This window comes from Neodiprion fabricii, chromosome 3 (genome assembly GCF_021155785.1).
Source record: "Neodiprion fabricii isolate iyNeoFabr1 chromosome 3, iyNeoFabr1.1, whole genome shotgun sequence".
Taxonomy (NCBI): domain Eukaryota; kingdom Metazoa; phylum Arthropoda; class Insecta; order Hymenoptera; family Diprionidae; genus Neodiprion; species Neodiprion fabricii.
The window spans coordinates 17792571-17805356 of NC_060241.1; the positions used below are offsets into that span (position 1 = coordinate 17792571).

Below are 12786 nucleotides of genomic sequence, written 5' to 3' on the forward strand. Positions count from 1 at the left end.
TACACGTATTGAGGGAAATGAATAAACTTTATTAAATCATTGTATCATGAAGTATACCACAGTCGAAGAGAAGAGATATTAAAGTTTTGATAAATAATTAGTTTTTTTTTAACATACAATTTACATATGATGAAAAGTGCATAAAGAACCACTATTACCTAACATACACAGCGATATAATCTTTTGTGTTCCTAATCTCCCTAGCTGATTCTAATATCCATCCAAGATCCAAAAATTTTTTATCAAATGGGGCCGGATCTGTACAAGATCCCCGACCTTCACCAGGGCCTATAATGATAACCATCTTCCCCCTGTATTCATTCATGTAATTGAGAAACGCGGGGCCGTTGTTAAAATAGCAAAACAGCAAAGCTTGAGATGGAAGTATTTTAAAACTGTCATTTTCCTCGTCTATGAAGTGAATAGTATTTAAAAATAACGGCGGAGAATAACCGCTGGACCACCATTTTCGATCGACTTCAACGCCAATCATAACGATCCCTAAAAAACATCGATTTTATCAATAATTAGGTAGCGTACGGTACCATAATCTGTTTTTGCCAAGACAATATTATGCCTTTCGATTCTTTTATTTTGTCAGAATTAGATCTTACCCAAGTGTTTCTGAAGTAACCATTCCAATAATCCACTGCCGCATCCTATGCTTACGATTTCACGAACATTTTTTTTGGTAATAACATTTTTCAACCAATTTAAGTCGTCAAAATCTGGCCATACCCACAGAAGTCTAAGCTTTTGAAAACAATCTGCTGTATCTTTTAAATCCACTATTTCTTTCCACTTGTTTTCACGATACAGGTCGACTACGATTTTTTCTAATTCGTAATCTACCATTTCGACGTATCGCGTGATTATTTTCACGTTGTTAAGTTTACTTGTGAAAAAATATATGACCTAACATTGAAACGATAGTTTATTTTTGTCCCGTTTAACATATTTAGTTCTACTTATCTGTGCTATAACTTCTCCCGCACGTGGGTCCGATTATATAACCGTCATAATTACGTTTGAAGAGTTCGAATTCACAATTTTAACAACATTATGTTTCGGAACGCTAAATATTACTTATGTTCAATGACCTTGGAACAGCGTTTTGAATGGGTATTTTTAGCATAAATAGATCGAGGCTGCAGTATGTGTATAATTGGTTAACATGATAATTATTTTCGCAACGAAAGAGATCTAATACGTCAATTAAAGATATAATAGTATTCATGCACGTATATATAATGGAGAAAATATGAAATGCCGGAGGTAAATGGTGAATGAAACTATTTATTGTTACAAAATGGAACAATTTTGCTTTCGACACGGCGGATTTCGGTTCAAGAGAATTTTTATCTAGAGTCAAAAATATTTCGATTGCCGTGAAAACATTCGAGTATAAATATTCGAAATATGTTTTGAAACAATTACAATAAATGTAGAATACACAGAAAATATTTTGCTTCAGACATTTCAGGCATACATTGTTTACAATATTTCAAGAATAGTTTCCACATAATATTTCAGAAACGTTCTAATTTTGTTACAATATTTCAAAATAAACATTCCTGAAACATTCGATGCTTTGTGGTATTTATCTATAGGTATGTTTTCTTTACTATTAAGCATCGATAATCGAAATGTTCACTGTTTTTAAATAAACCTAATATTTTCCTATACCTATGATTATTAGTATAAAAGAAAACATGCTGTACACACATTCAAACCAAATGGGTAACGTATAAAACCAAATTTTGGGCTATTAAATTTTCGTTGAGGCTGGATCAAAATGAAACGTATGAGTCAAAAATTAAGGCAAAGATGAAAAAATTAACGTAGTTTGGCCATAAAAAAGTATTATACAGAGCTTACAATATGAAGAGTGAAAGGGTCAACGTAAATAAATCCAGAAATATAACGTAAATAGGTCTGTTTACAATGAAGTTGAACGCGGTCAAATCATAGCCGTGAAGTGCAAGAAAAAAAAAAAACAAACAAGTAGATGTTTATCATCATTTCACCTCTGCGTATAAATACATGAGTATTGCCGTTACTGTCACCCGCAGAGATATAATCCCGTATGTTTGTAAATTGTAATTCTACCAATCCATAGTGTTCACTTGGTGCTTCACCGCGTCGCAAAGAATGGGGACTCCCATTCCAATAGGTCTGGTTTTTTTGTTGTCCTGGCATGCATGTCCATATGATACTAGTGGTCGCGGAGATAAGAGAGTCACGTGTGTGAATTTTAGTTGGTTTACAATGATGTATCAATTAATTATACAATTTTAACTTTCGGTCATTTTTTTGTGTCACCGAAAGCAAACCTGTGGCTGTCAATTGGTTTGTTTTGTGTTAATATTTGTATTTTCTTCTCATACAACCATCGTGATTGGTCAAAGACCTACCCCAGCGTGTCTCAGAATGTTCCAGAGCGGGAAAAAACGAACCAAGCAAAACAATCCCTCTCACCTGCCGCTCTGCGCTAGCAGTGGCATGTGTTATGTCCGTGAGCTCACCACTCGCTTGTCGTTACAGTCATGGCCGTAAAGACGTCACTGGACCGCCGAGAATAGTATATAACCGCGCGTAATTCGAATATTTTACGCGATAGATAATGAAAAAAAGCGATGTTAGGGATGCAGTACATTTTCTTTGCCTGTAATAAATGTTACAATTAATTATACTTACTATTAACTGTTCAGATGCATGTAATATGTACATATGTATGCATGCGAAGCGTACGAATTTTTGTTGATATTGATCAATGGATTGATTAAGATATAGAAATTTGTTCTGTTAACAAATAAATGTAAATCTGACACTTCCTGAAGAGAAATTACTATTTATTGTTGCATCGACTCTAAATGTGATGAAAGTATAATGTATCTCATGCGATGTGAAGATGAAGCCGTACTCCTTTTTCACCGAGCGATGGGATCGCATTATTACGCATAATACATGTTGTACATTTTTCGCTTGGTGAAAAAAAAATGCGGCTTTCATTCTAACACCGCATGGGATTTGCTATCCACCATTATTACCTTCAAAGTCGATGCAATAATCGCCAGTAATTTCTCACCTGAACTGTATACCATAGCTAGATCTATAATAAGTAATCACGTGCTCAAGCCCTTCTCTTTCTATTAACAGAGAGTCCCATTCAATTACTGATAAACCTATACTGCGTTCAACGAGAGAACGACACACTTACGAAGCCAAACGCGTCCGGTTCGGTCAGATCTCGCCCAACGCACCGCACACTTATCCACTCCAGGTAACTAAACGGGTCTCACAGTTGATCAGACTCAGCTATAGCCGACAAGGGTATCCAGGTACACAAACCTATTGGTTGATTTCAAACCTGACGGTACATTTCGAACCGTCGAAAATAAATTTACTCGAGATATAATAAGACCGCGATGTTTTAGTACAGGGCCCAAATATATACGATATTATAGGTACTTTTGAAATGAATGTTACACATGATACCTTGAAAATGCAATATTTAGCTCCCGATTTCAAGATTAACATGTGCCACATAAAGCTCCGATAATTTTAAATGGAAAATACACGTAGATAAGAACCACCATAATATATACATTTGAGTGTATCAAATATATGAGCATTAGGGTGGTCCTTATTTAGGTCCAAATCGACTCCAAATAGTTCAAAAACAATCAACTACTTTTTTCAGATCTTTATCTCAACTCTATGCTGTCCCACGAGGCTTTCATTTCACCTTAAGAATAACATGGGATTTTATGATCAATTTACACTTTATTTTTTCCACTGGCAATTTTTATGGTAAAAATCTGAATCACCCGAGGATTTTTCAAAAATAATTGTTGTTTTAGAGGATATTTTTTCTTTCTGAAGATAATTGAAAAAGAAATCTATCAGAAAGAACGAAAATATCCTCGAAAAGAGCTAATACTATACTTATGTGAAACTCAGACGGAGAAAGAGCCAAGGGGGTGGAGCAAAACAAGAGAGAGACTAGATAGGGAGGGCCTGAGCAACGCTGTTACCAATCTTTAGTATGCGGAGAGACATTGGATCTCCCATTCCCTGCTTTCCGTTGTAGAAAAGACAACTCTCGTCTTTAACTCCAAATAAAAAAATTCGCTTCCAATTTCTCTTCAACTTTAAGATAATTTACGTTTTTTGTAAAGTTTTGTTTTATGTTATAACGCGAGCAGTTTCTTTCTGAATGAAAACTATCTATAAATGTGTTCAATCCAACTTCATAGTCTAACGGTTATTTCAATTTTGATTCAAATTCTTTTCCCGGGGCTTAAGGTTTCAATTTCTATTCGTCATGGCAACACAAGCCAATCAACTCACAAGATCACGACCTAAGGGAAAACTGATCGTGATAGTGATACAGCGCTGGTTTCGTAGAATGACGGTGTGAATGGAGCATAATAGAGCGTATTAAGATTCGCGGCGCGGGGACGACATCTATTGGAGATAAATCAGTGCAACCTGTATGCATGGTCTTTTCGTGGTGTCGGAAATAATTAAAGATTAATTATACAGTTTTAAAATAAATCGATAAAACAAATTGAACACTAGTTTGTCGAATTAATTAGTTGTAGGTAATAAGTGACCGATTCATTTAATGGATCCTAACATTGGTTGGTTTCAACCCGAGCAGTTCGGCCCCGCTAAGGTCTTGTGGTCACAACTTTGGGAGGCTGAAATTGCTGAAAAGAGACTTGATATCCTGACACTTAAGACCGACAATTCGTCCAACGCGATGGGTAATAAAGTGCAGCAGGATTACATATCATTAGATTCGGTGTCGAGTCGTGTCGGGGAGGATCGTTTAGCACCGCGCGTTCAACTCAGTACCTGTAACATTTATTACAATCCGTCGAGGAGGAAAGGCGACAACCGCGCTAGTACTTACGGTATGAACTACAATTCCGATGCTCTGATCGGAGAATACGGCGGTTGTCCCTGGCGTCAGCCGGACAAGCATTACTTGAAGGGAGTCCTTGGGTGAGACAATTTTATCATGCCGCCGCCTCTTACTTTTCCATTTTTATCATATCCACCCCGCCATTACCCACCTCCTCATTAACCGTATGTCTCCGCCACATCGCGAGGAGTGAGGTTAGGTCCATCACATGCCGAGATTTTATTCAAGGACACCGACACGCTGACACATTACATACCTACCTACCCACCTACTTTCCATTCAGTTATCACCTAGATGGCAATATTTCTACTTATTCTAATCTTCGACAAACACGCTCCTAAATCAAACTATTCGACTACATCTCTGATGTTGAATATTTTCTCTTTTTTTCCCACGATTTTTATGACTATCGAAATTATAACATCGTCTCCTTTTCAAGTCTTGCAACTATTGATTCATATATGAATCAACCGTTATTAACTGATCAGCTGTGCAATGTACATATTCAGCTGCTTTACGTTGAACATGCTTTAGTTCATCAACCTCTATGTTAGAATATCGCACAATCTCTATTACATATTTATTTGCATGCGATAAATCTCTGTTTAGCAAATCTTGTACTAAAACTGCTTTATGCGTAGTGGTGGCGGTTTTCTACTCTGCCATTTATATATATAATCTTATAAATTGCAGGGCGGCTAGCAAACTTTTCATTTTTTCAAGTAAACAGTAAACCTGGTAGGTTTAAAAAAAAGTCGCAGGTCAAGAAATAAAGAAGGAACACAATTGGAATTTGAAAGGTTGATCGAAATTTAAATCATGCAGCTTTCTCTGTTTGTACATGCAAAGACGACCGATACTTTTTGCTTGACTTCATTGTAAACTCGGGGTATATAATTTCAGCTAAAAATTAAATTGAAGTTCACAATGCTAGTATCACAAACGTATAGATAAAAAAATAAAGTCTCTTCAGCAATTATGAAGACTTCTACTGTAGACTGGTAGGATATAAACATAAAATTGATTATTCCAGAAATAATTCATCTATATGATTTACGTGTTCTTCGATCTTCTCACAGTTGAAGTAACTACATTTTTTCGTCGTGTGCTGTCGTATTAACACAATAAATTTCAACCTTACTTTACTAGTGCTTCAACTTTTTTTTTACATTTCTGCTAATTTAGAACGATTACACATACAGTACATTTTTTGCTTGAAATAATATAGTGACATGAATTAGAATTGCTTAGATTGTGATTATTTGAAGGGATTTTGAGAAATAGGTGTAAAGTTGTGACTGAAAGTGAAACTGAATGGTGAAAGACAAAAATTCTTATAATAGAGACCATCACTCGTTCGTTTATCGAACTTTGAGACCAGCGGTCAACGAATACGGACGCATTATACTAATTGGATATGTATGTTTTACGTGTTCGTTCAATAACAGCTCTATAAGTTATGTAACATCAACTGCAACTGCTGATAATAATTTTGTCGTCCTTGTTTCTGTGCTCTTTACCAAAGTGCAATATCCCATCTCTTATTCTAGGAAAACTTGAATCCCAGTATTACGTTACAAAAATTTTCTTTAATGAGATTGAAGTTCGTAAATATTAGTTAGTGTATCAGATTCATTTACTCCAAATACGAACGTTTCAGGGGTTGGAAAAAAAAATTGGTCTCATTTAAATGGTACACAGATTTTTTCACTGTGTCAAACTGATATAGATCTGAAAAATTGGAAAAGCAAAGAATTTTATTTAAAACTTGAAAATTCTAATGGAGTACAATAATAAAATCACGAATCAATGGTGTAGCAATACTATGAAAAACTAAATTTGTGCATCCGTAATTCAAGTTCATTAGATTGTTTTTTATTCATGTTCTGGTCTGTAGTTAATTTTATGATTCACCTCCAAAATGCAAATTCAGCAACATTAAGATTCTAGCATTTTTTCCTTTACATTTTTGACTATCAAATTTAAGTTGTTTAATGAAAAAGTGGAGATTAGAAATTCATTATTCTGACATAAATAATGAATGACAACCCTAAATTTTTATTCAACAATTTGATTTTAAAAACGAAAAGGACTGAATCAGCTAGCTAATTTGCTTAGCTGAGTATATTGAACCTCAATGTAGACATATCGAAATGTATGTAGATTGAACGAACATTGAAGAACAGATGTAAAAAATTTTATACCAATTTAGTAAAGAATGGCTTACAAGCTGTGTAAATTAGAGAGTTGTGCAAAAATTCTTCATCATAGATGCGTAAATGATGAGAGGTCTTGAGAGTGCTATGAAAAATTTCCTCCTTCTAATCTATTATTGATATATTCTTAGGTACCACCGCAACAAATGCGACAAAATTTAGAATATGTAATTTTATACTTGACTGCGATGCCATAAAAATTTTAATTTTTATTACGTGGTATGACTAAATATTTCGAAAATCATTTGGAAACAATTCATCTTTTCTTTGGATAATTAGGAAAAATTGCAACCTATTTTACAGTACAAAAATATATTTGAAACATCAATAAATCATGGTAAATCGAAATCTCGCAATGCTGCTAGTATTAAGTTGCTGTAGTAAGTTCTTGATGGGTGAATAAAATTTGGTTAGCTGTCCGAAACACAAAATGACAACGTTGAAGTAAAATATTGCACTGGCCTGCATTCATTTATCTTTAGAACTTGCAATTAATATTAGTGATAATTTGAGTTTGAGCTTGATTGATAGAAACTTAATATGTATAAATGATTCTGTTAAACGATTCAAAAATGTATTTACTATTTCTTTGAATTTTGTATGAATGATATTAATTTCATCACATACAGGTTTAATATTGTGTGTACTTTCTATCAGGTTACACCAGGAGATCGAGGACTTTTTCACTTACATGCGTCCCTCCGTGGAAGAGCAGAAATTGAGATTACGTGTCGTAAAAAGAATAGAAGATGTGATACACGACTTGTGGCCCAATTCGAAAGTTGAAGTTTTTGGAAGCTTTCGTACTGGGCTATATCTACCTACAAGGTAACTATTTCCCTTAGGTCCAAACTTGGAAATAAATTGTCCTAGATATTAGTTATGCCTGGAAATACTTGTGAAAGTGAATAGTATTTACGATTTTGATGCATACATATCATAAAGTTGAAATAATTATTGTTATGTTTATTGAAATTGCATATAACGATGAATAATAAATACGTTCCCAACAGTGACATTGACCTGGTTGTAATTGGTATGTGGAAAATGCTTCCATTAAGAACACTAGAACGAGCACTGCTGGACCGCAATATAGCTGAACCAACATCTATCAAAGTACTAGACAAAGCTAGCGTACCAATTGTGAAGCTGACTGACAAAGAAACTGAAATCAAGATGGACATCAGCTTCAACATGGATAATGGCGTTAAATCTGCAGAACTTATCAATTCGTACAAACATGAGTTCCCTGTACTTGACAAACTTGTCATGGTTTTAAAACAATTTTTGTTGCAAAGAGACCTGAACGAAGTATTCACAGGTGGCATTTCGTCCTACAGTCTTGTTCTGATGACTATTAGCTTTTTGCAGGTAATTATTACCAACATTTGCGTTCGTTCTTATTGATACTCGAAAATTGTATCTTTCTTAGACTAGATCAATTCTTTACCATACTAATACCGTGACATGTATTAACGGCAATGAAATTATCTTGCAGCTACACCCTAGACAGAATGCCTATTGTCCGAAAGCTAATTTGGGTGTATTATTGATTGAATTTCTAGAACTCTATGGCAGGAAATTCAATTATGTTAAAACTGGTATTAGAGTCAAAGATGGTGGTACTTACATATCTAAAGAGGAGGTACGTCCAGTTTTATTCTGACATTTCAATTCGTTTTTAAACTTTCTGTATTACCTGTTGATACAACAATTTTTGAATAGGAGAATAATTGTTGCAACTCACTGATTACAGAAATGAAAATCACTAAAAATTTTACTACCTTATTAATCTCACAAACATTGTCAGAAATTTTGTTTGGGGGATATTGGGCTCCCAAATCAAGGCGACAACATTTAGTTCTTTGATTCTTATCACGAATTCAAAATTTTTGAGTGCAGTTTTGAGAGTCTTTCATAGTAGAGTTGGTTTCCTCAATCTACTAAACGCAGCATATTGTACTATAATTTATAATCGAATCAAAATACTGCTGCTTTCATATGTGTAATTAAAATTATGTCCAGTTATATTGCAGTTTTCTTGTTACATATGATAGAGGGTCAGGTATTTATGATACTGTTACTAAAATTTGAATACGATTTTGCAGTAGTTTCAATTTCATGAACAATAATTGGTTCAAGGTTGATTTTATTGTTTTTCTGTGTAGACTGTATGATCGTTATTTAGTTTATTGCTTGCAGTCTGATCTAAACTATAAATTAAGCATGCCCTTAATTGATCATTTGATGGTAACTTACAGGTCCAACGTGATATGATCGATGGACACAGACCTTCTCTTCTGTGCATTGAAGATCCGCTTGCACCAGGCAATGACATTGGTCGTAGTAGCTACGGAGCTCTCTATGTAAAGGAAGCCTTTGATTGGGCTTATTCTGTCCTGTCTCAAGCAGTCAGTCCTCTCAATATACTGGTAAATGATGTAAACAAAGTAAGGTAAGCACAAATCTCAACTGCATTGATGACGCGATGCTAAATCTTAAATTAAATGATACGTAGAAAAAACAGAACACAAAAAATCATGTTAAGGCTGATAGCATGGCTTAACTTTAGATTTATTAAAACGCGAACAGAGTTTACCTGTGAAACTATTAGAATTCTTAACAAAATGGATGATTCGAGAAAAATATTTTGAAACATATATATTTGTCTTACCTATGCAATACACCTTGCACTTGTTTTTTTTGTTCTTTTTGTACTACTGTGTTCCAATATTATATACATCTCAACATATACGGTACATTATTGTTCTTTTTATTGACTTCACATGGTAAAATCTTTGAAGAATGACCATTTTAGATTTCATTCGTAGTTTTATAGTAATTTATACAGTTGATTAAAATGACAATGTTAACATTTTTGAAATAGATTAGTTGCTACTAGTCCTGTAATTTGAGCTTCTGTGGTTTATGAAGAAAAATGAGATGGAAGTACTTTTTATTTAGTTTCAAATCGCAATTGCTTCATGTTTTACAGAAAAAAAGAATTGATTTAATTGCTACAGAGTTATGGTCTAATTCAGAATATGTTTCTATTGGCTATGTATTCGACTATTCAAAGATATTCCTGCAGACTATGCAAAAAGTAATGAAAATGAAAAAAAAAAAAAAAGAACAGCATCTTATCTCATAGGTTTGATAACTCCAGAAAAAGAAGTAACTGTTTGATTTTGAAACGCGTCAGAGAGACATCTAAAATTTCTGTGAAGTGTGTATTGTCAACTACAAATGACAACTATATGTATAGTATGAAGGTTTATCGAAGACAAAAGTTGAATATATGATTTTTCTGTATACATAAGATTTCACTTTTCTTAAATGAATTTGTTATACTTGATGATGCAATTTACAAGAAACATAAAAACATGTATGGTCTCATTTTTCTGATTCAGTTGTACTTATTATGCAATGATCTTATTGTTATATACAACAGTAACGAATATTGATAGAAGTTGTGTATAATATCAGGATTTATGTTATCAACTTACAGTATATTGGGCAGAATAATTCGGGTAACAGACGAAGTGATTGAGTATCGAAAATGGATTAAAGAAACATTCCCACTGCCTCTTGGCGAGACGGACTCTCTTTCCAGTTCTACAGGGTCAGATGCATCAACTCTTTCTGCACCTGCCAGTGACACGGTAAATGTGTAACACATAAAGCTTATTGTTGGCAGAAAAAGCATTCCGAACTTAGCTGTCCTATATATATGCAAACACTGCATATCTTATAACATAGATTTTATCAATTTCAAGACGATGAAAACTATGCTAGGCCAAATATTGTATCTGCTTTATAATAGAGGTATTTTGAAATCGCATAGGGATATACAAAATCAATTTCTCAACATCTTTGACTGCATATACCCCCCTAATTGGCAAAAGACGTTTACCTACGTCATGTTTTACAATAATGAAGAAGTTGCCAGTCGAAGTTACGAACCATACTTTGGTTAACGCCGTTTCTTCATAGGATTCTGAATGCAGTCGTGGCAATTCACCTAATACTGCTGAGGGTAAAGGAGAAGAAAGAAATGAGGATAATCATACTTACGATGACCAGCAACGTCAGCAACATCAGCCAAAGAAACACTACAAACCAAATGCACATGGTACATATCATACTATTATCATATATTTATCATATATTTTCACTACATATTTAACCAGTACAATTGCTAATTGATTTTTCTTGAAGAGCAATTAATGTGATATGCAGAATAGCATGAGCTAACTTATGAAGATATATTTTTTTGGTTACCTTTTCATTTCCAATCATGTGTAATATTAATTATTTGCAGTTAATAATCAGCACAACTCGCGTGGAAATTATCAACACGGAGTAAGCCACAATAATTCTGGCAAAAATAAGGTGAAACATCCACAGCAAAATAATATGAGCAGCAGTAACAATAACAATAGCAACAGCAACAATAATAACAGTAACAGTGGAAATCAGAGTCCGAATATGAGAACTGTTACAATGAAGCGAAAAAAGTCTCAGCTAACTCGCCGTGGACCCGGAAATGATTGTGTGCGGTGATGAAGTATCTCCTGTGTTTCAGTGTGTCCAACTTATTTCTCTTAAAAAAAATTACAAAATCACAAAAACATAAAAAAAGAAAAATCAAAAAAAAGAAAAACAATACAGTAATTCGTCATGACAGTGTGTCGAAGTTGCCGTGCGATTTATCTTAGCAATACAGATTGCAGTCCAAAACTTAGGTAATAGTGACAATGTACTGCAACTGCTACGTTTTATAAGTAAACAAATGTTTCCTCATATTATATGTTTCGCATCAAGCAGGGTTTACATTTATAGCCAAGCATTTGGCAGTTGGTTCAATTTGCAGGTAATATGCTGCAACAGGGTTAAACTGATTGCATGACTTCATTTTTGCTCTTTTAGTCGATAAGTAAAAACGGAATTTTCTTATCCTTAAAATTTAAGAATGAAAATTTTATTTAAAAGCTCTGTAATCTGATCAAAAATATCGTTTGTCAAGAATTTTTTTCTCGGTACTATTGATTATGATTTAGTTCAATTTATATTCTGACTGATAATTAGGGTTTCTAAGTAATAATCGCACAGTTTATTTTAACATTTTTGAATAGTATTATTATGCTCTTACTGCGATTTCATTACTGATCATATTCACCAAATCAATAGACCATTTTCGGTGAAATATATTGATTTATCGCAGCTTTGTGCAGTAGAATTGCTTTTATTATCATCCTTTGTCTTTTGGGGTTTTACAGTGTCATAAGACATTCACCTTTAATACGAAAAAGACTTAGTTTTCTATATGAAACTATATTCTTATAATAATACGAAAAAATGAAGAAAAATGGTGATAACGGGATATGCCCATTGTAAATATTGTAACATACTCACAACACGTGAAATTTGAAAATGAGTGTCATTTATGTAGATATTTTTATTTTGTGTGATAAAACGTACACGGTTTTCCTCGCAAACATTCAGATACCACTTTTCGTATGGATTAAAATCCATATTCATAACAAATTTTCAATAGCCTCTTTTTGTAATATACCTATGTCATGATCATTTCTGTATAGCAACAAAGTAGCGTGTACAAATATGGCAGTTAATAGC

The 12786-nt window shown here is 33.8% G+C and overlaps 2 protein-coding genes across 4 annotated transcripts; one reads left to right on the plus strand and one right to left on the minus strand.

Moving 5' to 3' along the window:
* Positions 1–116: 116 nt before the first annotated feature.
* Positions 117–855, minus strand: LOC124177646. Its single transcript, XM_046560236.1, has 2 exons — positions 615–855; positions 117–501 (listed from the first exon to the last, which is right to left on the minus strand). Exons 1-2 carry the CDS (start codon positions 853–855, stop codon positions 155–157), a joined length of 588 nt encoding a protein of 195 aa, XP_046416192.1. The 3' UTR covers positions 117–154.
* A 3577-nt stretch (positions 856–4432) lies between these two features.
* LOC124177615 (non-canonical poly(A) RNA polymerase protein Trf4-1-like) lies at positions 4433–11867 on the plus strand. Of its 3 annotated transcripts, XM_046560171.1 has the most exons (8): positions 4442–5013; positions 7807–7977; positions 8163–8520; positions 8648–8794; positions 9411–9604; positions 10658–10811; positions 11143–11281; positions 11471–11867. In XM_046560171.1, the coding sequence occupies exons 1-8, from the start codon at positions 4631–4633 to the stop codon at positions 11710–11712; spliced, it is 1788 nt and encodes a 595-aa protein (XP_046416127.1). In that variant the 5' UTR covers positions 4442–4630; the 3' UTR covers positions 11713–11867. The 3 variants fall into 3 exon arrangements, with proteins under 3 accessions (XP_046416129.1, XP_046416128.1, XP_046416127.1); XM_046560173.1 differs by lacking the exons at positions 11143–11281; positions 11471–11867 and adding an exon at positions 10994–11136 and having other exon boundaries at positions 4433–5013; XM_046560172.1 differs by lacking the exon at positions 8648–8794 and having other exon boundaries at positions 4439–5013.
* Positions 11868–12786: the final 919 nt, after the last annotated feature.

Coding starts and splice junctions, on each gene's coding strand:
- LOC124177646 (XM_046560236.1), bottom strand. CDS start 855: ATGGTAGATTACGAATTAGAAAAAATCGTAGTCGACCTGTATCGTGAA. Junction 502..614: donor GTTACTTCAGAAACACTTGG/GTAAGATCTAAT, acceptor GATGTTTTTTAG/GGATCGTTATGATTGGCGTT.
- LOC124177615 (XM_046560171.1), top strand. CDS start 4,631: ATGGATCCTAACATTGGTTGGTTTCAACCCGAGCAGTTCGGCCCCGCT. Junction 5,014..7,806: donor TACTTGAAGGGAGTCCTTGG/GTGAGACAATTT, acceptor ACTTTCTATCAG/GTTACACCAGGAGATCGAGG. Junction 11,282..11,470: donor CTACAAACCAAATGCACATG/GTACATATCATA, acceptor AATTATTTGCAG/TTAATAATCAGCACAACTCG.